At 43.7% G+C, this 26614-nt stretch overlaps 1 protein-coding gene across 6 annotated transcripts in view; it reads right to left on the bottom strand.

Moving 5' to 3' along the window:
* The window catches only part of slc25a51b (solute carrier family 25 member 51b), a 70608-nt gene that overhangs the window by 33503 nt on the left and 10491 nt on the right, over positions 1 to 26614 (bottom strand). For 2 of the 6 annotated variants that reach the window (XM_072517011.1, XM_072517008.1), the window contains one exon: positions 2929 to 4435. The exons of 2 other annotated variants lie outside the window; for them this stretch is intronic. In XM_072517011.1, coding sequence (XP_072373112.1) covers positions 3486 to 4376 — 891 coding nt within the window. In that variant the 5' untranslated portion in view covers positions 4377 to 4435 and the 3' untranslated portion in view covers positions 2929 to 3485. Of the gene's footprint in view, positions 1 to 2928; positions 4436 to 6704; positions 6772 to 25563; positions 25658 to 26614 lie in introns of those variants that run through there. 2 more of the 6 variants (XM_072517009.1, XM_072517010.1) reach the window with 2 other exon arrangements.

Raw genomic sequence — 26614 nt, 5'->3', positions numbered from 1 at the left:
CGTGACCCACAATCGCGCTGGCTGCAGAATCCCGAACTTCACCCCCTTCTGATGGAGCACCGCCTTAGCCCGGTTAAATCCAGCCCTCTTCTTAGCCACCTTCGCACTCCAGTCCTGGTAAATTTGGATCTCCGTATTCTCTGTCCATAAAGCGGTGGAACCTCACCACTACAGACCTTGGCGGCTCATTGGAACTGGGTCTCCTTGCTAGGACCCGATGAGCCCCATCCAGCTCCAGGGGCCTCGGGAAATCTCCCGCGCCCATCAGCGAATTGAGCATCGTGCTCATATATGCTCCGGCATCGGGCCCCTCCACTCCTTCAGGGAGACTCAGAATCTGAAGATTCTTCCTCCTCGACCTATTCTCCAGGTCCTCAAATTTTTCCGCCCACCTCTTGTGCAGCGCCGCGTGCGCCTCCACCTTCACCGCCAGGCCCAAGATCTCATCCTCGTTCTCCGAGGCTTTTTGCCGCACCTCCCGGATCGCCGCCCCTCGGGCCTTCTGGGTCTCCACAAGCTTCTCAATCGCCGCCTTCATTGGCGCCAGCATTTCTGTCCTCAGCTCCTCGAAGCAGCGTTTAAGAAACTCCTGCGACCACTGCACCCACGCTGCTTGGTCTCCACCTGCCGCCATCTTGCTTTTCCTCCCTCGCACTTTCCGCTGCACCAGGATCACTTTTTAAACTGCTCCACCCCTGGTCCAATCCATATACTGTCGGGGGGACCTTGCTGTCACCTTCCCACACTGGAAGCTGTCGAACAATTGCCATTGGGGTCCCTCCGGAGAGCCCAAAAGTCCGTTCCCGGCGGGAGCTGCCGAACGTGTGACCTACCTAGGCATAGCCGCAACCGGAAGTCCCCCAAATCATTTTTTCAAGAGGTAGGTCGGCTTATTATGGGATGTATCTGGGTGGGCAAGGTCTCAAGGATTGGAAGGGGGGAATCCTTCAGAGACAGGCAAGGGGCCTCGTGCTGCCAAGTTTGTTATATTACTATTGGGCGGCTAACACGGAGGTATTGGGGTGGTGCAGGGATCCAAGGGCCCTCTAGGGCCAGATGGAATCAGAGTCAGTTCGGGAGGTGAGCTTGGGAACATTGGTAACAGTGGTGGCCAGGCTAAATATTTGGAGGCAGCTCCACCAACAGTTCGGCACTATGTCGGCAATCCTGAATGTGGTGGTGGAACCCTGCCCACTTCTTGGGGTCTGCGAAGTGCTGAAACTGCGACGGGAGCAGGGGCAGATATCCTGGCCTTTTGCTTCGTTGGTAGCATGGAGGTGTAAATTATTGGGCTGAAGAATGGTGGCACTGTCAAAGGCTTCAGCATGGCTAGGTGATCTGATGGAACTTGCGTGCCTCGAGAAAGTCAAACTCAGACAGGATCGATTGAGGGGTTTTATCGATGATGGCACCTGCTCAGTGTCCTTCAAAGAATTGGTCACTGCTAGAGTTTAAGGGAGGGGGGTTTACTTGCTTACAAGGCGGCTGTAGCCCAGGTAGGGCGGGGGAGCGGAGGTGTGAGCCTTTTTACAAAGTGTTTGTTGTGGATTCTTGAGAATGGATAATTTTGGGCCCATCAGTTGTTCTTTGTGATGAAAGTGTTTCACTATACTGCAGACGTGCATCTCCAGGTGCTTCTCCAGTCTGTGCACGTTGCTGCACATATACGTCCCTGCCCTAACTCAACCACGACCTTTGTCAGGCCAATGTTGCAGTTCACACCAGCTACTGTTCAGAGATTGATCTGTCCACCCACCTCCTCCGGTCTCCCATCCCATAGTTCCATCAGTGATTGAAGCTTCATGGTCCAGAACTCTCTCAGCCATACTCCATTTCTCTCTAGGTTTCAAAGCCTCAAAATCTATTAAAGCAACCGCACCTTTTGTGTACATTGTGTAGTCATTATAGCATACATTTAGTCACATATATATATTTTTAAAAGTATATAAAAATTGAATTTTCCTTCTCTTGAGCTGTGAACAATTAGTGGTACTCACTTCACTCAGGGACAGCTAAATCAAGCTGTGCTACTGAAAATCAAACCAATTGCACAAATGTTTAATTTCTAAGCAGGCTGACTGCCCCCTAGTGGTTAGCAAAAAATGGTGTGACACTCAAAGTTACTGCATTTGTATACTTCAGTTTGCCTTTTGGTATGAAAGCCAGAAATTGTACACGGTCCAGAATTATTTCCAGCAAAATCTTGGACTAGAGCAAGGCTCCGTCCAAGGAAGGCATTCTTTGGTTCATAATGGTACAAATTTAAACTATTGCATGCTGAAGTACTGAAATCAGCAACTTGCAGGTGGGGAAGGGCGAGAGGAGGTTGATGACATCGCTCCCCCATCATGGAGTTAATTCACTGGAGGCTTCACCAAAGGTTTAACATTTGTTTAAATTAACACCAGAGGCATTAGACCAAACAAGAAGTTGAAGATCTGACCCACTGACCATCAATATCCATATTCATTTTAATATAATTTTCAGCAAAATGGCGCAAAGGTTGATTGCTTATTCAAATTAAAAATTAATATATATCTATATATATATATATATATACACACACACACACACAACAAGTTGTTCAGCAAATGTAGGCTGAACTTCTGAAGCATTTTCACATTATGTCAGACTGCTTCAAAGAATTGAGTACTCACTGAATTTTGAATTGGAATTCATACTTTTGACAACTTTCGCAATTTTTTTTTTTTACTAGTCTATCAAAAGTAAGTAGTCAATAATCAAAGGCCACTTGAAAAGAACTTCAACCAGGTCACTGGGCTACGTGTTTCAGTGAAGCGATAAATGAGGGAAGCAGACAATCACTAAGCTACCAGCTGGAAATAGGGCCAATATATAAAGGATGTGTTCCAAATTATCACAAGGCATGATGTGAGTACTGTATTGTTAGTCAAACATCCATTAATACACTGTATATAAAACACTTTAATGGCAAGTCAAAATTGTGGAACATGTAAGACAAGACAACATAAGAGTTGAAAGAACAGGTAGACACCAACATAATGACCTTGTGAAAAAATCATCCATTGCAATTAAAGATAACCCAGATTCTTAGGACCACACAAAAGTTTTAGATCGTAATAAAAGTTTCAAAGTTCTGAAAATAGGCAGCAGGGAAAAGAATAAGGGGGAAAAAAATCTAATTTCCAGGGGCTAAAAAGATATATGAACCATCCTCTCGGAGGTAGGTTTGTTGGAACTCTGGTTTGTGACTCTTGCTCTCCGGCCAATACAAAACGAAAGCCGAATATCTTCACAATGATCCCAAACTTGATCCAAAGTACTTTGCAAACGGACAAAATGAACACCTGGTCTCTTTTACTCAAAGCTGGGCTTGCCTTCCCTCCTCACCCAGAGAAGCTGCTTCAAAATACATTTGACTGATGGAGCTGGAGAGAAATTCTGCACAATAGCATAAAGCTGAAAGTATGACTCTGTTAAAGGTTGGGCTTTGTAAAGTTCTCTCAGAGCAACTTAAGCAAGATCTCGTAGGTTGCATTGATAATGCCCCATGATAAAATTGATCGATGATAATTGAGGTGTACACCTCTCATTAGATGAGACAGTTTTCCATCCCTTTCACTCCAGATTTGCCTGAGGACATTTGTAAAAGTCTGAAATTCCCCTCCAAACTGTGACTGCATACGTGCTTTCACTACATTGATTGGATAGAACATTATTCCGAGCATTGACCCCAGAAATCCTCCGCAGATGAAGTCATTGAGAACATTCACACTGTACGTATTGGCTTCTGGCAGGCACTGCTTGACAGGCCCTCGCAAAGCAAAGAACAATGCATTACTAGGTCCATTGCGGAGTAGTATTGGTACAAGGCCTCTGTAATATTCTTTGATACCATAGGCTCTCAAAACCTTGAAGGCATGGAAGGTATTTTTGAATCGGTTATGATGCCTGCGAACCTGCAGCAAAGCCTGCACCCTCTCGAATGGTGTCAGCACCGCTTCTGCAGTCCCTGCTAATACTGCAGACACGCTGCGGTTGAACAGCTCTGGAGCATTGGTTGTTCTCTTCAAGAGACAGGAAAAGTCCTCATACAGGCCAAACATCAACGCAACAGTAGTGGTCTTTTGCAGAAGTGGAGGCAGAATCCCACGGTAGAGATTGCGAAAGCCATCCTGCTTTAGCTGCCGGATGGCATCCACTGTTGTTAGCCCATGCAACTGCTGTCGAAACAGCACCTTCTGGATGGGGAAGGTGATGGCAATGTTAGTGAAAGCTGCAAAATAGCCACAGACATAATATTTGGCAGGTCCTATACAAGAAATCTGCTCTGCCAATTCTTGTGTAGACCCTAAGACAAGGTCCTTTGGTCTGTTCTGTGCTTCAGTATCCATGTGTCTCAAGTGTTTATCCTTCTGGATCAATCAAACTGTCCTCAATTAGCCTCATGGTCCTGTGGATGGTAGTTGGAAAGTTTAGAGATAGTTACATTGATATTAAATAGCAAATAAACATTTTGCATGCACCTTTCAATTTCTACCCAGCCTTTTAAAAAAGAAACCTAGAGCTACCTAGTGCCTTTCACACCCTCATGACTACTTTGCAACAAATGAATTATTTTTTGAAGTGTAGACTTTTGTAGGCGGAACATAAGAATCCTACCTACTTCATTTCCGTTAGGAGATTGTGGGTTTACAGTACATAATCAAGGCTGACAGTTCAAAACAGTACTGAGGGAGCACTGAACGGTTAGCAATGCCATCCTTTGGGAGACTTGAAACCAAGACCATGTCTGCCCTCTCAGGAAAATGTAAATGATTCCATGGTGCCGTTCGAGGAGGATGTGGTGAGCTCTCCAATGTCCTGGCCAATCTGTATCCCTCAACCACCATAACTAAATCAGATTATCTGATCATGGCTGCTGCATTTTCTATATACAGCAGCGGCTACACTGCAAAAGTATCTCATCAACAGCAAAGTGGTTTGAGACAGAGGACGTGAAAGGCAATATATAAATGGGAGTTTGTTTTTTGCCCTATCTGCTACTTGAACTCTGGCATGATCTATAATGCACCCCACCTGGTTATTTGAGTGTTTGCCAGTCACAGGCCTAAATTGTGCTCCAGTCATTTTCCTGCAGACTTAAGACTCATCCCACCATACAGAAAATAGGCATTCAACCATGCAGAATTTCTAACCCTCCTCTTCCAGTTTCAATTGAAAGAAGATGCTGAGCTTCAACTTCATGTTAGAATAGTGACTATTATATGCAAACACTTGAGCACAATGACACTTGCATGCACATTACACAATAACCACAGCTCTGCAGTCTGTTAACTTCTCAAATAGGACAGATGTGTTGAATCATCTGTTTGCAACTGGGCCTTGAAGACTTATCCTACTTGCCCTTAGGGTGCACTCCTGCTCTGATGCACTTATATGTGAAACAGAAGTGGCACCAATCAACCCTTCAACTAGCTGTAAACTGGCAACCACCAACTTTCTCCCATCTTCTAGCAACTCCTAATGAAAAGGACACTATGTAGAGATGGCAGGAGAAAATAGGAATGGGCTGTGCACTGCAGATATCCTGCCCTCTTTCACGAATTGTTTTCAGCAAAGCTAATCTCGTAGTCAGCATCTGACTATTCAATAAAATATTGCTTACACGAACTTTCAGTTTTAAGCAAAAATGTTCTTTACCCAAGCTGTTTACAGGGATCTACATGAAAATGGATAGGGCAGTGATTCTGTTAGAAGTTAATTGATCAGAATATATCCTTTGCCTGAGATGCAAGTCTAACAAAAATCCAATACAGGGGTCAAAAAGAACATCCAATAGATACCCCAGGAACCATATTCTTAGTCCTCCCATACTAGAAGCACAGCAAAACTGGGACAGACTCAGGAAATTTAGTGACTCTTCCTCCACCCCAAACTTCATCAGCAATCACTTCAGCACATAATTGGATCAGGGAGCTGCCAAAGATGGTGCAGTTGCATTTATAAGTTGTGCTCTAGACTACCAACGATAAAATAGCTAGCCCTTGCGTAATCATCCTGCATACCTTTTTCTTTGTAACAAAACAATAAACATTACGTACAGTAGTTTAATACTTGAATCACTGGCCGAGCATTCCAGAGACTTGGACTAATCATCCAGAGAACACGTGATCAAATCCCACCAATGCAATTTGAGAATTTAAATTCAGTATAAAATAAAATCTAGAAATTGAAGATTTCTGTAAAAATCCAACTAATTCAGACTTCCGGTAGCGGCGGGTAGGAGGAAGCCGCACGTTGGAGGGCTCCCACCCGAGAATTAATTTTTCAGAGTTTTGGTGCCCCATCCCAGGAGCAACTTTTGATTAAACAAGGGTAGGAAGGCATAGAGAAGAGAGATGTCCAAATCTCAAAGAAAAACGGCCGTGAAAAAGGGGGCTAATGAAGGTCTGCCGGTGGGTGGAAAGGTCGTCTCAGGAACTGGAAGGAAGGCGAAGGCTGGGGTGCCGGGTGAGGCCGCTCTGGTAACGGCAGAAAGGATGACCAAGGCGATGGCCGTGGAACTTGAAAAACAGTTCACAAGGCACATGGAAGTGATGAGGAAGGAGGCGATTGCCCCGGTGAGGGCGGCGGTATCGAGTGCAGCGGCTGAGGTGCAAGAGCAGGGTGAGACACTGAAGAAAGTGGAAGAGGCATTATCGCAACAGTGATCAACTCACCTCGATGAGTAAGGAGCTGCAGAGGGTAGTGGAGACCAACAAGGGTCTGCGAGCCAAAATGGAAGACCTGGAAAACAGATCCAGGAGGAAGAATTTGAGGATCGTGGATCTGCCCGAAGGGGTGGAAGGCCCAAGGCCGACGGAGTATTTTGCCACGATGTTGGCAAAGCTATTGGGGGAGGGGGAAGATCCCTCCCGATACGAACTGGATTGGGTTCATAGGTCGTGGCGGCCTATACCAAAGGTGAGTGAGCGGCCAAGAGCAGTGACTTTGTTTCCGTAGGTACCGTGTGAAGGAGGTCCTGTGCTGGGCAAAGCAGAAGCGGGAGGTGCAGTGGGCTGGAGTTGGTATATGCATATACCAGGACTTTACGGTGGGTTGGCGAGGAGGCGGATGGCCTTCGGCCGAGTGAAAACGGCACTGTATAACAGCAAGGTGCAGTGCGGCATAGTGTATCCAGCTAAGTTGAGGGTGACCTACAAATCCAAAGACTTTTATTTTGAGACAGTGGAAGCGGTGGAGGTGTTTGCGAAGGCAGAAGGGCTGTGGCAGAATTGAGAAATGGGACTGAGGACTTAACTTGTACTGAGGTAGGGGGTTGGTAGGAGAGTATGTAGCTGTATGTATCTCTATCTTTTCACTGCATGTTATTGTATGTACTAAATGAGTCAACGCTGTCTATTTGGACAAGGTAAGAGTTGGGACTTTCCTTTGCAATGATTGTTCTTTGGGGCTTGTGTGTTTCTGCTGGGGTTGTGTGTTAAAGGGGATTTCTTTGTTTTCCTGGGACTGGGCAAGGGGGGGGGGGGGGGGGAATGAGACCCGGGCGGGGGCCTCCACACTGGCTGGTTTAAGCCGGCCAGTGAACGGGAGTGAGGTGGGGGGGAGGAGCTGCGGCCATCAGAGCCTGGTAGAACAGGTTTCAATGAGCCTAGCTGGGGTGCAAAGTTGGGGGAAGGGACCAAAACTGGGGAAGGTGTTTTCGAGAGGGAGGGGAGGAGTCTGGGAGGGGAGGGGGGGTAGGTTTACAATTGAGGGGTGTCATTCATTGTACACTTTCGGGGATTGGATGATTGGATGGCTTTGAATATTAGGGGGGGGGGGGGGGGTTGGAATGGACAAGATATGTTAATGGTGATCATGGTCTATTCCAGATTCCTTTTTTGGGTTTTTTTATTTGATGCTTATATTGTCATGCGGGCTGTTGTGTGGGGGTTGGTGGGAAGATGGGATCGTAGTTGTTAAGAAGGGGTTTGACATTGTATTCGTTATCGTTTACTGGTGGGGGTAAATTTTGAAGAAAATGTGAAAAAGGAGAATAAAAACATTTTTTTAAAAATCCAACAAATTCATTATTGTCCTTTAGGTAAGAAAATCAGGCATCCTTTCCTAGACGGCCCTCTATGTGACTCCAGCTCCACACCTACATGGCTGACTCTGAATTATAGCAAGCCATGCAGTTGTATTCAGCACAACTAGGAGCAGACAATATTTTATGCACATTCCGACAATTATTCGAATATAATATTTGTAAGTGCAGGCAGATGTCAGTTAAGACTACTCTGGACACTTAGTATATTGCCATCTAATACATGCTAAAAGGATTGTTACTTACACCACCAACTTGGACCAGTCAAAGGAAACTCAGCAAGAGTTAGTCTATAGATGAAATTCATAAACTGCGTCTAACATTGAAGTGAATTCCAATGCGGCTTCAAGACTCCTTTGGCCAATGTGTGTATGGTTTGGGGGGGGGGGGGGGGGGGGGGGGGGTTGGTTGGAGCAGAGAGAAACAATTCTACCAGCAAACAATTTTCCATGTACTTGGTGTCCTTCAGCTAGTAACATTTTACAAAGGGTAATTATTTTTGTAATGTTGGAGAAAGATATGAATAAGCTACAGTACATTATTTATAAGGATCAATGGACTGTACTGTGGTGATGCGCATCACTGTAAATACATGTAAGCTAGACAGACACTAGAGGGAGCACCAGAAACATCACACACACATACTCGACCAATAGATAAGTTAGATGGGAGGCGACCAATGGACATTCACGATACACAAGGAGGTGACACGACCACAGGGGGGCATTACACCAACCGATACATAAAGGACACCACACACATGATCAGCCCCTTTGGCCAGTGGAGACAGTCAGTGAGGAGAGGCGCAGGGTTGATTCATTATCACACCCACCACATGGAAGACAGCAGCTGGTTAGTCAGTTTAGGTAGCTACAATAGGATTAGCAGTAGTGTCGAACTCAAGTTATAAAAGTGTACATAGTGTAAATAAATGAGTTGAAGTTATTTACACGTCTCGACCTTCCTTGACAAATGCAACCCAAGGAAGCCGCTTATGTTACAAAGGAAACATAACAAAACATGGTACCAGTAGTGAACTGCTTAAATCCAGATAGCCATACCTCAGTGTACAGTGACAACCAGCAATACCCAGGCAAGATGTACGAGCTCCGGGTTCCGCAGCCGCTCCAGTGCCACGGCGATCTCAGCAAAAACTGGCAGCGGTTCCGGCAAACGTTTGAACTCTTCCTGGTGGCAGCCGAACTTAAAGACCTAGCCGACGATGAAAAAATAGAGTTTCTCCTCCCCATCGTCGCAGAAGAAATCTTTTAAAAATTCAAGTTCTCCAAGGGGCAAAACAGGTACGACTTCCAGGCAGTCCTGGACAAATTCGGCAAATACTGTGAGGAAAACACACTCCAATCGGCAAGGAAAGGTAAGAGAAGCGCCAGTACTCACCTCGAGGCCAAAATCCCGGACCAGAGAGCGATTTGGGTCGAGGTCGGCGGCCATCTTGCTAAAGGGACTACACTAGCGCAGTTGCGCGAGAAGTGCGCAGAACCGGAAGGTTCGTTTGCGCATGCGTGAGACGCGGTGCATGCGCAATCAAGAAAACGGCCATCGGTAAAGGAACAGCGATCTGCGCATGCGCAATCGCTTCCTACCTGCTACGTCACGCGCGTCATGACATCAGAGGCCCCAGACCGCACCAATTTAAAGGGGAGACGCCCCAAATCCAATTTAAAGGGGAAACGTCCCAAATCAAAGAAAAAACTTTTAAAGCTGTAAAACAACCTTCCTTCACCTGGAATGACAGCACAATGCCTCAAATTGAACCAGGAAATGAACTTAACCTCCGAAGAACCCTGCAACAAGCAGTTACCTACACACAAACCGATGATTCCGACCTCAAATACTTCGATACCGACCTTTACATTTTTTCTGGAACTCGCGAGCCCAATGACAGCTCCATGGTCCTAGACGACTACGACTCGGACAAACCTTTCGTGTTGCACATTGGCGACCCCCGCATTGAATCCGACACAGATGTGGATTCATTTTTCGGATTTGAGGATCTTCAACCCAGCAGATATGACGTCCCAACTCAACAGTGCAGGATGATGCTGCAGCCTGAAATTAAGAGACAGAAAGCGGTACAAGCCCACAGAGAGCGGCCTGCTGCCACACAGAGAGTGGTCCACGCCCCGCTCAGGGTTCCCGACTCTACGAAAGAAGACATGCAAGACTCCACACCGCAGTCCTTGCAGGAACAAGACGTGACTCCAGTGTCACAAGACTCCACAGCAAGCTCGTGGACAGACTCCACAATTGCAGAAACGCACGACTCCGATGCGCAGTCCTTGCAGGAACAAGACCATGAGGGTCTAGCAACCTCCTCTGACCAACTAGCGGCAGACGATGCAAGTCTGGCATGCTCACGTAAACAGCAAGAAGGGTATAACAGTCTACCACGCTCCACTGCACAGCAGGACAACCATGACGGTCTATCATGCTACAATGAAGAGCACAGCGCTGATGACTGTTCAAGCCCAAATGAAGACAAGCCAAAGGAATCGCCTCTTCCAAGCCCGAAGAAAAAAGGATTATGCGCTGACCTTCAGGATCATTCCAGCCGAAGAGATATTAATAATGCTGCACAGTCACAGAAGGATGCTGAGGATTTGCTGAAGAAATTGCTTGCATGTCTAACTTGCAAGGAGCAGACTGAAAATTGCCATTGCTTTAGTACGGATCGAAAACATGGACAAGACATTGATCCTCATTTAATGGAAATAACACAACCTGAATCATATCTACAGCAGGGACAACTGTCTCCCTTCAACACAAAACCGCAAAGTCCCAACTACAGAGACCAGCAGTTAGTCAGTAATGACTCTTCAACCCCTGATGGGAATATTAATCGCATTGAACCTCTGCACACTCCACTGATAAATGAGCAGAACATTGGAGCAAGAATCCTGAGGACACCGAGATAGAGTAGCCAGATAAAGCACTTAAAACCCGCAGCAGTTTCAAGTGAACCAATTGTACCTTCCAGTGATGGTGAAGATGCAGATAAGGTCGACCCGATAATCCATTGTACCACATTAACTCCAGAGATTAAGCATGTGTGTCTGGGGAGTAGAATGTGGGCAATTGAGAACAGTAAAAGAGAGACTGTGACAGAGCCAGAGACTATGAAGGCATGTACATTAGAAAAGGATGCATATGAAGTAACTGAGAAGAAAATTGAAATGGACTGTTCTTTGGAAACTAGTACAATGACGAAAGAAACATTGGATCTAACATTTGATGCCCTACATATGGGAGAAATTGAGGGAAATGAACAAGGTTCTGTAATGTCTGGGGGAAGATTTAAAATTCCAAAGAAGAAAAGCCCAAATGAAGGACAACGGCAAGACAATGACAGTCCACCCACATTGTTTGCACCACCAGATGAAAACTCTGACAATTTACCCAACCCTAGTGAACAGCAAGCAGCTACTGAGGATCTACCCACGGTATGTGAAACGAGTGACGACAGCATCGCACTTCCCATGCAAAAGGTGCAAAGTGACAGACCTCAGCTAGTGCGTACAGAGGCACTCGACGATCACGGTGAGACCACTGGTGACTCCAGTGACACCACACTACTTCCACCCTCAATTGCTCGAACCTCTCCACTAGTCAATGCATTCCTGCATGTTCCGACTCCAGACATGCAGCTTCAAGAAATCTCAGCTGACTCCAGTGAACCTGCTAAGACTCCGGACGGGAAGCATCAACAGACCAGACTCCAGATGGGGAGCAACCAAACGCCAACTCTGATTCACGTAAGCCAGACTTTACTCCAGACAGGCAGTATCGCAACCTCAGTGATGGCACGCTCAGGGTGACAGCAGATGCCACAACGACAGGAGATGGATCACGTGACAATCACACTGGGTCAGCAATAACAAGCAGCAGCTACAGTCCAAGAGGAATACACCAATTTTCACCACAGCTATGTCCACACATTTGTTCCACACCGACAGTGCGGCCAATGACAGCTCATGCTGGACAAACCCAGTATTCAAGCCTGCAGCAGCCAGCAGTCTATGCAGCATATTCTCAAACAGGCCAGCACTACGGATTGCCCACTAATGGAATCAAGACCGAAGGAGGACTACCGCCAGCGCAATCTGCACTACAGACTGGATGCCTTTGTTACTGCCCAGGATTTGCTGCACCACAGCCTGGCCAGACAGCATATTCCTATCAGATGCAAGGTTCTAGTTTCACACCATCAGCAGACATTGATGCGAGCAGCAATTCTGTCTCCAAATCGACATGCTTCAACGCTTCTCAGCACAGCATGTGGCCAGAACCAGTATGCACAGTCTCATCCGACTTCAACATCCGGCACATCCATGACCTCGAATGATACTGTTGATGGTACCTCTTCAATGTCAACGACCTATCAGCTACAAGATGCCATCCGACAGCACCACCACAAACATAAACAGAAAAAAGAAAAAGACTCCAAATCGGACAGCGCGGTGATTCGACCACTTCTTGGTTCCTGTTGATGGCGTTCATAACCAAGAGAGACATTTGACCATGATGATTGATGGTTTATGGACTCACATGAATGATTTGGACTTATTGTTCAATCACCGTTCCCATGACTTGTATATACCTTACCTTCTCTACCTGTTCTTTGTTCAGTTTTTCTTAAAGTGTACAGAAAATATGAACATATAAAAAAGGGAGGATGTGGTGATGTGCATCACTGTAAATACATGCAATCTAGACAGACACTAGAGGGAGCACCAGAAACATCACACACACACAACCAATAGATAAGTTAGATAGGAGGCGACCAATGGACATTCACGATACACAAGGAGGTGACACGACCACAGGGGGGCATTACCCCAACCCATACATTAAGGACACCACACACATGATCAGCCCTTTGGCCAGTGGAGACAGTCAGTGAGGAGAGGCACAGGGTTGATTCATTATCACACCCACCACGTGGAAGACAGCAGCTGGTTAGTCAGTTTAGGTAGCTACAATAGGATTAGCAGTAGTGTCGAACTCAAGTTATAAAAGTGTACATAGTGTAAATAAATGAGTTGAAGTTATTTACACGTCTCGACCTTCCTTGACAAATGCAACCCAAGGAAGCCGCTTATGTTACAAAGGAAACATAACAAAACATGTACTAGTGCAGATGATGTAAAAGGCAGACAGCCAATAGCTTGCTGTCACATACTTGAGGTCAATGTTGCAAGCAGCACCACTTCAGTTTACAGATGCTAACAGAAACTCCCAGACAGCAGAGCTAAAGACATTCCTGGCAATGTTAATTGTGTGTTTTTGATTTACTTCTCCCCACTGGTACCACTAGTGTCAACTTTGTTTTTAAAAATGCAACTTCAATTTAAAGAAATCTGAGAATAAACCCCAAGGTTTTGCTTTGAAATGTGGGAAGGAATTAGTGCTTTTGCAACAAGAACACCATAACTTGTTCCAGTGTCTTTGGGACATTGCAGAGACAAAAATCACCGGTCAGCATTTACCTGCTGGAAAGTGTGTGAACTGGGGTTTAAACCAGATGAAAAACGGCAGTCAATGGCAGGGCTGAATTTGACTTTTCTGCCTTCTGGTTGATTAGCTTGCTTACTGTCTGGATGCCTATTTGTAGTATTAGAAGATTATGCCAACTACTCCAGGATTACCCAACTACAAGAAAATGGTTGTTGAACACCAAGTAGATGAGGACAGGTTGCAATGCCCTATTTAGTTGAACAGTTCACCATTACACAAATTCTATGTTCACATTTGAAATGTTAGTAACCCCAAAGAACTACAATTGGCCATAATACCATGTCTGAGCTCTGCTAGATAAATTACAGGAGAATTACACAAGGTCCAGTATTTTACTTTCTGAAACACCAACCAGAAACTGTTCATAGAAACAAATCATACTCCTAACAAGTGAATGACCAGTTTGTACAGTCAAAGTAGCGAAGTTGAAAATGACTGCCCCAACCAGGTACTTTTTTTTCTTAAAATATTTCCAATTAAGGGGTAATTTAGTGTGGCCAATCTACCTACCCTGCATATGTTTGGGTTGTGGGGGTGAGGTGCACACAAACACGGGGAGATGTGCAAACCCCACACAGACTGTGACCCGAGGCCGGGATCGAACCCGGATCCTCAGCGGCGTGAGGCAGTAGTGCTAACCACTGGGCCACCGTGCCACCCTCCAACCAGGTATTTTTAATCATGAGCTGGTGTTCTCAGCTTCCCAAGTAACAGATTAATCCACATGTATACTGCCATACAGTAATTGTACCCGAGAAAAACCTGGACTCTCAATTATGTCAATGAAATGTATTCAAAAAAAAGGTACAGTTTGCTAAAATATTATTCACTTGAGACAGCAGTTTTGTCTATAGAAGGCATTTTCTGCTAACCAGACACTCACTGTGCTTCAAGGTATGACCCAAATGTGGGTCAGCTCAGTATTTTGGGGCTGATAACCAAATCAGAGATCAGGTTAATGTGAATCTGGTAACACTGTGCATCACTATCATCGCAGTGAATTCACCCAATTATTTCCTCGCTACATTTTCAGATATACCTAGTATGATTTATAAAACTGAATCCCTTCAGTAGACAGGAGGTTATGGAGGGAGAATTCCATCCCAAAACTAGAGTCCACAAATATAGGTCATTCACCAATAGTCCAATGTAGAATTCGGGAGAGCCTTTATTACCGAGGGGTTAAAATGCAGAACTCTGGAAGGGAAGTTTAATAAACAAATGAGAAAGAAACGAATGGGATAATGCAATGAAATAGGGTTGTGAAGAGGTTTGGGTAGGGTGCTCTTTCTAAGGGCTGGTGCAGACTCGATGGGACGAATAACCTCCTCCTGCACTGTAAATTCTATGATATTATTGTTAAGGGAGATTGTGCTGACCATTTTCTTAAACAAACAGGGACCACAAAGCAAGTACGTATTCCATTTTTGGCCTAGAAACCAAAACATTTTGAAACCCCAACATACAAAAATATTTTCAAATAGCTTGAAATCTGGAGCAAGGTTCAAAGAAAAGCTGATGAACGTAGGCATGAAAGTCTGCTCTGAATGTTGAGAAATACAAGTAATCAGTCTAACCAGAAAAGCAATTAGCATTCAGTAAATGAATGGAAGGGGAATTCTATGATAGCTTGGACAGACAACCCCAACTTGCACTTATTTAAGTTTTTAATAACAGTGCCCCAAATTGCTTTGTGGAGCCATGATCAAAGGACTAAGAGAGTTGAACAAAAGCTTGCTCAAGAATGTGGGTTTCAAAGCAGGGCCTTAAGGAGGGGAGGCTGTGGGAGCACTTAAGAATTTAGGGAGTGTTATGGGCCAGGGTTTAAAGAACCCCAAAGTGTATCATGGGGTTCACCTGACCCGCAACTTTTAATAGATTGTGGTATGGGGAGCACGCGGCCCACTGTACAGATGTGGTACAGCAGAAATGGAAAAGTATTTTTTTAAAGCAAAACAATGTTTATTCTATAAACTCAAGTTAACCTTTTTAAAACATACAGTAAACATCTTAGCAACCATTAATTCAAATACAACCCCCAAAGACTACAACACTAAGTAATCGTTTAAGCTTTCCTTTTAACATCTATAAGACTTACCTTTAACAGAAGCACATCAGGTTAAAGTCACTACTGAGAGCAGTTATTAGTTTTAAATCGCCAAAGGATCGATTTATATTCTTTAGAATACAGAGAGAGACTCATACACCTTCTGGCTGTGACTGCAGCTATCCAGCTCTGAAAACAAAACTAAAACACACCTTGCAGCAAACAGCCTAAAACGAAAGTAAAAAGCTGACAGACAGCCCAGCTCCACCCACACTGACATCACTGCAGTAATAAACACAAATTTCTTAAAGGTACACTCACTACAGATATTTATATACACACCCATTTACAAACACCCATTTCTTAAAGGTACTCTTACATGACACCTTCTCCCCCCCCCTCCCCCAAGAAAAATAAATAAACTATCAACTTCAAGATGGTTTCATTTTTCACTATATTTTAAGAAATGCACACAGTACCGGTTTGTTCCAGGGACAATAGATGGAGGGTTTTCGGGGTGGCACAGGGCAGGGATAAGAATGTTGGGGGACCTGCTTGTGGATGGGAAGTTCGCGAGCCTGGGTGAGCTGGAGGAGAAGTACGGTCTCCCCCTGGGAAACACCTTTAGGTATCTACAGGTAAGGGCGTTTGCCAGGCAGCAAATGTTGGAATTGCCGTTGCTGCCGCCACACACGGTACAGGACAGGGTGCTCTTGGGGGGGTGGGTTGGAGAGGGATGATCTCAGCAACATACCAGGTGAAGCAGGAGGAGGAGGAGGCCTTGGTGGAGGAGCTGAAAGGTAAGTGGGAGGAGGAGTTGGGGGAGGAGATCGAGGAGGGGACGTGGGCAGATGCCCTTGGGAGGATGAACTCTTCGTGCGCGAGGCTCAGCCTCATACAGTTTAAGGTGCCGCATAGGGCACACATGACCGGGACAAGGATGAGCCGGTTTTTTGGGGGTGAGGACAGGTGTGTTAGGTGCTCAGGGAGCCCAGCAAACCACACCCATATGTTCTGGTCTTGCCCAGCGCTGGAGGAATTTTGGAAGGGCGTAGCAAGGACGGTGTCGAGGGTGGTAGGATCCAGGGTCAAACTGGGATGGAGGCTCACAATATTTGGGGTTGCAGGGGAGCCGGGAGTGCAGGAGGCGAAAGAGGCCGGTATTCTGGCGTTTGCGTCCCTGGTAGCCCGGCGAAGGATTCTTCTTCAGTGGAAGGATGCGAGGCCCCCAAGCGTGGAATCCTGGATCAACGATATGGCGGGGTTTATTAAATTGGAGACGGTGAAATTTGCCTTAAGGGAATCGGTCCAACGGTTTTTCAGGCGGTGGCAACCGTTTTTAGACTTTCTGGCACAACGGTAGACAATGGTCAGCAGCAGCAGCAACCCGGGGGGGGGGGGGGGGGGAAAGAGAGTGGGTTCTATTTTAATTTTGTTTGTCTATACTGGGGGATCTGAGGGTGTGTATATATTTGCTACGTTTGCGATGTGTTTCGGCGGGTGTTAATTTATTATTTATGTATGGGGGGAGGGGGGCACGAGGTTGTTTTGTTTTGTATTTAATTCTATTGGGTTCCTTTTACATTTTGTTGTTGATATTTTGCGAAAACTTTAATAAAAATTATTTTTAAAAAAAGAAATGCACACAGTAAATATACATTTTTGTTCAAAAAAACAACACACGCAAACAGGTATAATAATATAGTCCATTTTCTTTTGTTTATCTTCCTCCAACTGGAATCCTTCTCGATTGACAGTCTCTTTGAACAAGAAGGTCTTTGCACGACCCGTCCATTTCTCTATGCCTCAGCATTTCTCTTTAAAGTCAGATACTTCAGTTCAATCTGATCACAGAGTCCCTTGTAATTCTTCAACACAGGAGCATAGGTTATCACAGCTTTCAGGCAGTCAAATGCCTGTTGAAAGTCCACTGTCCATTGAAATTTTTGACGTTTCTTCAGCAAGTCCATCAGTGGAGCAATCACGCTACAAAACTTTTTCACAAATGTTCGATCAAATCCACTCGTGCCAAGAAATCGCATTATTTCCCTTCATAGAATATCATAGAATTTACAGTGCAGAAGGAGGCCATTCGGCCCATCGAGTCCACACCGGCTCCCAGAAAGAGCACCCTACCCAAGCCCACATCCCCACCCAATCCCCACAACCCAGTTACCCTATCCAACACGAAGGGCAATTTTGGACACTAAGGGCAATTTAGCATGGCCAATCCACCTAACCTGCACATCTTTGGACTGTGGGAGGAAACCGGAGCGCCTGGAGGAAACCCACGCACACACGGGGAGGATGTGCAGACTCCGCACAGACAGCGAACCAAGCCGGGAATCAAACCTGGGACCCTGGAGCTGTGAAGCAATTGTGCTAACCACCATGCTACCCATGAAGGTATCTGTCTTGAAGGTATCGGAACCTCCTCAAGGAAATGACTTGGGCTTTTCCAAATTCACTTTTGGCTAGGTTTATCATCAAACCCGCCTCCTGAAGTCGATCGAATAACTCCATCAGATGTTTCTTATGTTCTTTCCATGTCTGGCTGAAAATTACCAGATTGTCAATGTATACCGCAAAATTGGGTAATCCTGAAACGACTTTGTTAGTTAACCGTTGAAATGTGGCTGGGGCGTTTTTCATGCCAAATGGCATAACTATGAATTGGCATACACCATCTGGAGTCACAAAAGCTGAAATCTCCTTCGCCCTTTCAGATAAAGGTACCTGCCAGTAATCTTTAAGTAAATCCAGTCTGGAAATAAAAGCTGATTGTCCCACTTTCTCAATGCAATCTTCCAAATGTGGGATAGGATAAGAGTCCGTTCTTGTAACTGCATTAACCTTTCTATAGTCCACACACAACCTTGGGTACCGTCCGATTTTGGTACCATTACGATGGGTGAGCTCCATTGGCTGCAACCCACTTCAATTATGCCATTTTTAAGCATACTCTCAATCTCTTTGTTAACCTGTGCCAAGTTTAAAGGGTTAAGTCTATATGGATGTTGTTTGATTAGAACAGCATTTCCCACATCTACATCATGTATAGTCATTTTAGTACTTCCCAATTTATCGCCACAAACTTGCCCATGTGATATTAATAACTCTTTCAGGTCAGTTTGTTTTTCCTCTGAAAGGTAACTCAACAATTTATCCCACTTTTAAGAATATCTTCATTTTCCAATTTAATTTGAGGTATGTCAAATTCACAGTCATCTGGATTTGGTTCGTCACATTGAGTTAGAATCATTAAAACCTCCTCCTTTTTCTCTCCTTCCCTTTCAAAGTACCCTTTAAGCATATTCGCGTGACACACTCGGTGAGTCTTCCTTCTATCTGGTGTTTGTACCACATAATTCACCTCACTTAATTTCCTTTCAATCTGATAAGGTCCACAAAACCTAGATTTTAAAGGCTCACCTACCACTGGTAACAATACTAAAACTTTATCTCCACTGGCAAAACTACGAACTTTGGATTTCTTGTCCGCGACCCGTTTCATCACATTTTGGGCAACTTTTAAATGTTGTCTAGCCAATTCACCTGCTCTATTTAGTCGTTCTCTAAAATTTGACACGTAATCCAATAATGTAAGTTCTGATTTCTCACTCACCAATTTTTCCTTAATCAATTTAAGTGGTCCTCTTACCTCATGAACAAAAATTAGTTCCAAAGGTCTGAATTTGGTTGACTCATTAGGTGCATCCCTAATTGCAAACAATATGGAATTCCTTTATCCCAACCCTCTGGATAATCGTGACAATTAGCCCTCAACATTGTCTTTATTGTCTGATGCCACCTTTCTAACGCTCCCTGGATGGTACGCAGTTGATTTAAATTGTTTTATTTCTAAGTTATCCATAACTTCTTTGAATAACCTGGAGGTAAAATTTGATCCTTGATCCGATTGTATTTCTGTGGGTAGTCCATATCTAGTAAAGAATTTAAGTAACTCCTCCACTATCTTTTTAGCTGTAATATTACGTGCTGGAATGGCCTCTGGAAACCGAGTATACACATCCATTATCGTCAAAAGATATTGATTCCCACTTTGTTTTAGAAAGCGGTCCTACGCAATCAATTAGGACCCTTGTAAAAGGTTCCTCAAATGCTGGAATGGGTATTAAGGGTGCTGGTTTTATCACTGCTTGAGGCTTCCCTATCACTTGACATATGTGACATGATTGACAAAATTTAACTCCATCTTTATGTAGTCCAGGCCGATAAAAATGTTTTTGGATTTTAGCTTGAGTTTTCCTTAATCCCAAATGACCTCCACTGGTACCTCATGTGCAACTTGTAACACCTCCTTTCTATACCCTACCGGCAATACTACTTGTGGGCGGCACAGTAGCACAGTGGTTAGCACAGTGCTTCACAGCTCCAGTGTTCCAAGTTCGATTCCTGGCTTGGTTCACCGTCTGTGCGGAGTCTGTACGTTCTCCCCATGTCTGGGTTTCCTCCGGGTGCTCCAGTTTCCTCCCACAGTCCAAAGGTGTGCAGGGTAAGTGGATTGGCCATGTTAAATTGCCCTAGTGTCCAAAAAAGGTTAGGTGGGGTTACTGGATGAGGATAGGGTGGAGGTGTGGGCTTAATTGGGGTGCCCTTTCCAAGGGCCGGTGCATACTTGATGGGCTGAATGGCCTCTTTCTGCACTGTAAATTCTATGATTCTATGAACTTCTGCCCACTTTTCATCCGCCTGCATATGTAAAGGTCTCCATTTTCTCATCAAGACATCACTTTTATGGTAATAACACTCTGGTATACACTCAGATTCCTCTTCTGTGTATGCTTTCTGATACATCCGTTTTATTTCTACATCTTTCTGTTGTAATCCGCCAATTTTCCTGAACTAAAAATATCCGCCTCATCCTCCACCTGCTCTTGTTCTTTTTCAACCATCTGATCAAAAATCGTTTCTGATAATTGCACTTCACCTTTATCTGCACTCTGATTTCTCCTCTTGTCTTAACCTGTGACTTTGCAACCTTGTTACTACACAATCCGGAAAAATCCCAGGATATTCGTCCTTCAACACTCCAGTTGTCTGATTTTCCACTGGCTTATCAACCACCGTATGCATCACTCCCACCTGCGATCCAGCTATATCTTTACCCAATATAAACTGTATTCCTGGACAAGATAGCTTCTCTATTACCCCTACTACCACTTAATCACTCTTCACTGGACTTTCCAACCTTTCCTTATATAATGGAACACTATTCCTCTCACCCTGAATTCCATATATTAACACCTTTTCTGGCAACATTCTTCCCAAACTACATAACTCCTCATCTCTTACCATTAAAGATTGACTAGCTACCGTATCTCTTAAAATTGTGACTTCTTTACCTGCTCCTCCTGATACACGAGTAAACTTTACCCACACAAGTAAATTTTTTAAAGAGATCTGGCACCTTCTTTTCAATCACCTCTTGATCAGGCTGTACAATCTTTTGCACCTCCTTCACTTCATTTGAGCTTTCCTTTACCACTTTAACAAACCCCACTTTCTTATCCTGTTTTTCCACATCAGCCTTCCCAGTGCTTTTCTTCAACCACCAACATCGTGACTTTACATGGCCTAGTTTATTACAGTCAAAACATTTGAAACTTTTCACGTCTCTCCCACCCTCTTGGATTTTTTTTAAAAATCTGAGGTACACCCTCCTTATTATCTCCCATCAGATCACCTTTACCTTTACCACTTGAGTATTTCTCATTTCCCCAGTTTCTGTCCCTCACCGGTTGAAACTGATGTCGGAAACCAAGCTTTGATTTATGAACTAATTCATAATCATCTGCCTTTGTTGCTGCTAATCTCGCAGTTTTAACCCTCTGCTCCTCTTCCACATGAGTTCTCACTACATCAGGAATTGAACTTTTAAACTCCTCCAAAAGTAGAATTTCTCTGAGAGCTTCATACGTTTTGGTCTATTTTCAAAGCCCTTATCCACCTATCAAAATTACTCTGAGCCTTTCAAACTCCATGTATGTTTGACCAAATTCTTTCCTTAAATTTCTAAACCTTTGTCTGTAGGCTTCAGGCACTAATTCATATGCACCCAAGATGGAATTTTTCACCTCCTCATATGCCCCAGATACCTGTGTAGTAGTGATGCAAACACTTCACTGGCCCTACCTACCAGCCTTGTTTGAATCAGAAATATCCACATGTCCTGTGGCCATTTCATTTGTTTAGCTACTTTCTCAAATGAAATGAAAAAGGCTTCCTCCACCTTCTCATCAAACATTTGGCAATGCTTGGACATATTTAAATAGATCCCCACCAAGCCTTCGACTATGACGCTCTTTCTCACTATCCTCATCACTATCCTCCAACTGTACGTTTCCCTTTACGTCTGCCAATTTTAAATGACTTATGTTTCATAGCCATTTTCTGAAGCTCAAACTCACTCCCTTTTTCCCTTTCCTCTCTATCTCTTTCCTTGTTTCTTACTTCTCTCTCCTTTTCTTTTTCCCTGATCTGTATCTCCCTTTCTCGTTCTTTTTCTCTCATTGTATATTCAAGCTGCTTTAATTATTTTTCATGTTCAAGTTGCTTAATCTGCAACTGGATCTTTGCCATTTCTAATGAGTCAGACTGTATCTCAGGCAACTTTAAATGCTTAGCCACCACCATAATTACCTCATCTTTTCGCATTTTGTCAGGTAATGTTAACTGCAATGTTTTTGCCAAATCTAACAGTCTGCTTTTAGTCTCTGTCCGTAAGGTACTGCGTGTGACCGTCTCCATCCCCAAAAACTTCAGAGCCTCTGAAAGAGCCATTGTCCCCAACACACTCCCTACTTAAACTAAAATATCACACCTGAAAAGCAAGCACAATATGCTCACCCCTCACTGTCTTTAAGTTCACGAAGCCAATCCAATAGATAGACTTTTATCCCCCCTCGAGCCCCCAAATTGTTATGGGCCAGGGTTTAGAGAAACCCAAAGTGTATCATGGAGTTCACCTGACCCACAACTTTTAATAGATTGTGGTATGGGGAGCAAACGGCCCAAAGGATTGATTTACATTCTTTAGATTACAGAGAGAGAGACTCATACACCTTCTGGCTGTGACTGCAGCTATCCAGCTCTGAAAACGAAACTAAAACCCACCCTGCAACAAACAGCCTAAAATAAAAGTAAAAAGCTGACAGACAGCCCAGCTCCCCACACATTCTGACATCACTGCAGTAATAAACACCCATTTCTTAAAGGTACTCTCACATGACAGGAGGAAATTCAAGACCTTGGGACTAAGGCATTTAAAGGTATGTCAATGGTTGTGGGATAGGTTTGCAGAAGAGGCCAGGATTAGAGGAATGGAAAGTTAATCTAGCCACAGGAAGCTTGGATCTTTAAAGTAATTTGGCGACCTATTTTGATAGCCATGAGTGGCCAATCTGTTCCATCTGAATTACCAATTTCTGCCTTTAAGCTACAAATGCAAATTGGACAGTTAGCCAAGTCATTTTTTCCTCGATCAATACACTCATGCACTCCATTAATATAGAGATTGACACACCAGGGTATTACAATGTTTCAGTAAAATGTTTTGATGAGGTTTTTTTAAAGCCATTTGCAGGAACACAGTACTAGAACCTCCAGCCCTGTTTAATGTGAGTTTCCCAGATTCAAACCTGCTATTTCTGAACTGTTTGCAGTATCTCTCTAACCCATTCAGATCAGCAGGCAAATAATGCAAAATGAAGGAAACATTTTTTAAAAAATGATAGGATAGGTTGCAAATCTACAATAGTCACACAAAACGCCAGTCAAAATTAAGCTTCCTGCATTGGTCATTTGGAAAGGTGAAGTCTGTTATCATGCAAGGGTGCGAGCAGTCAAAATTGTCTATTTATTAAATAATCATTACAAAATGGTATAGAACCAGAGGACTAGAGACAGCTTATGGTAATATATCTATATGAAGAAGGGAGATGAAACAAATCCAGGAGACGAGAGACCAATTAGCTTAGCATCAGAGGTAGAAAATATAATAGAATGCTTACTCAAAGATATAATCAAGAAACATTCAGAAACTGAAAATGTAATAAAGAATAGTCAAAGGTTCCTTAAGGAAGGTCATGCTTAAAGTAACAAAAAGTAGACAACGGCAATGCATGCAGTAAATGTAATATACTAGGATTTTCAAAAGACCTCAATAAAAGAGTATATGGTACACATTCAGAACAGGCAGAGTCAGGGACAAGTAGTAGAACAGAGTAGGGGACCGTGGGAAATGGTGTTGCGACAATGCCTTTTTTGCCATTTACATGAACAGTTTGGACTCAAGAATGAGAATATATGAAAATGTGTAAGACACCAGACTGCAGGAAGCTAATAATTGACGAAACTGACAAAATACAAGACAACATTAATTAACTTGTAAAATGGGCATGCAAGTGACAAACTAATTTCAATGTAGCCAAGTGTTACGTGGTGCATTTTAGAGGGAGGAATAAAGAGCTCCACACTCCTTGGAAAAGAGTCACTCCTTGGAAAAGAATCACTCCTTGGAAAAGAGTCTTAAGTGGGAGAAAGGCAAAGGAACACAAGAACTAGGAGCAGGATAGGCAATTAAGCACCTCAAATCCACTCCGCCATCCAATACGATCATGGCTGATCTAATCTCTCTGCCTTATCTCCACTTTCCTACCCATTCTCGTAGAGTAGAATCTCTGCAGTGAAGGAGCACATTCAGCGCATCGAGTCTACACCGACCCTCTGAATGAGCACCCTATCAAGGCCCACTCCCCCACCCTAAACCTGTAACCCCACCTAACCTTTTGGACATAACCCTTCAACTCATTACTAATTAAAAATTTGCTAATCTCCTCAAATTAAAATGGTTGTATGGTCATCTTTAGGCTTTTAATTGCAGATTTTTTTTAAAATGGAATTCAAATTTCATCATCTGCCATGGTGGGATTTGTACCCGGGTCCCCAGAGCATGACTCAGTCTCTGAATTACTAGTCCAGCAACAATATCACTACGCCACTTCCTCCCCTCTAATCTGTCAATAACTTTCATCATCTTATATACCTCAATTAGATCTGCCCTTATTCTTCTAAACTCGAGAGATTATAGGTCTAAACTACTCAATCTCTCGTCATAAGACTACTCTCATTTCTGCAAACAATCTAGTGAACCTCCTCTGAACCCCTTTGACCTTTGTGTATTAACCTTTTGTGCAGCACCTTATCAAATGCCTTCTGGCAAGTCCAGATATACTACATCTACAGGATGTCCATTATCCACTCAACTTGTTACATCTTCAAAGAATTAGTCAAACACGATTTACCCATCATCAAACCATGCTTACTTTGATGGATTGCGTTTTGACTTTCGAAATGTCCTGTTATTACTTCCTTAATAATGGATTCTAGCAATTTCCCCAATGACAGATGCTAAATTAACTGGTCTATAAGTTCCTACTTTTTGTCTCCCTCCCTTTTTGAATGAGGGTGTTACATTAACACTTTTCCAATCCACTGGAACCTGTCCCGCATCCAAGAAACTTTGGAATATTATAACAAATGGATCCACTATCTCCACTGCCGCTTCAGGCCCTGGGGACTTGTCTGCCTTCAATCCCAATAGTTTGTTAGTAGCTTTTCTCTATCAATGATGATTGTTCTAAGTTCCCCCCTTTCTATTACCTCTGCATGACATGTTACTTTGGTACTAGTCTCTTCCACCATGAAAACTGTGGCAAAATATTGATTTAACGTCTCTGCCATTTCAGTGCTCCCTAATATTAACTTCCCGGGCCCATCCGCCAAGGGACCAACATTCACTTTAGCTACTTTCTTCCCTTTTATATACTTAAGAGGTTTTTGCTATATTTTTATATTTTGCGCTTGTTTTCTTGCATAAATTTACCTTTTCTCTTCTCATTACTTTTTAGTAACCCTTTGTTACTAAAAAGCCTGCTGCTGGCCGTTGCAATATGCATCTTGGGTACAGATTTGCAAATCTACAAAAGTAGCAGTGCACATTAACAAGACCATAGAAATGCAAAAACCGAACTGGAGTTTAATCAGAGAAATACAAATTGAAATGCAAGAAAGGTGTATATATATTTTTTTTAAGTACCCAATTCATTTTTCATTTCCAATTAAGAGGCAATTTAGTGTGACCAATCCACCTACCCTGCACATCTTTGGGTTGTGGGGACAAGAGCCACGCTGACACTGGAAGAATGTGCAAACTCCACACGGACAGTAACCCGGAGCCGGGATCGAACCTGGGTCCTCAGTGCCCGTAAGGCTGCCGTGCTAACCACTGCACACCGTGCCGACCTCAAGAAAGTTATATTAAACTGGTGTTAAAACTACAGGATCTTGGTTAGGCCACATACAATACTGTTTTGGATCTCTATATTACCTAAAGGAAATAGAGACACCAAAGAAGGTGCAAAAAGATTTACGAGAGCGTCACCACAACAGAGCTTATAGCTACCAGGAAAGACTGGACAGGCCGAGGTCCTTTTGACTATAAAAGAGAAGGCTTGGTAGACATGGAACAGATGTTTCTACGAGTGGCAGAATCCGAACTAAAGGCCACAAGTCACTACCAAATTTAATAAAGAATTCAGAAGTAGTTAGAATGTGGAACTTGCTGATGTGAACAGCATAGGTATATTTAAGGGGAAGTTAGAGTAGTACATGAGAAAGGAATAAAGTAAGATGAAGAAGGGTAGGGGGAGAGTAGTATGGAGCCTGAACACTAGTGTAGATCAGCTAAATAACCTGCTTCTGGGTTGTAAATTCTATGTAAAGGCAATTCTTATGCCACCATCCAGTGACAAACTGCTGGACACTGCTATTCACCATACAGAACAATGGGTAGGGGCAATAGTGCTGTTGTTTCAAATTTTGTAAAATATTTATTCTTGTAAGAGATTTCTTTTACGTTTGACTAGAGCCATTTT

Source organism: Scyliorhinus torazame, chromosome 9 (genome assembly GCF_047496885.1).
Source record: "Scyliorhinus torazame isolate Kashiwa2021f chromosome 9, sScyTor2.1, whole genome shotgun sequence".
NCBI classification, from domain to species: Eukaryota; Metazoa; Chordata; class Chondrichthyes; order Carcharhiniformes; family Scyliorhinidae; genus Scyliorhinus; species Scyliorhinus torazame.
Note: the sequence above shows the minus strand (reverse complement) of the source record. Positions and strands in the feature narration are given on the sequence as shown.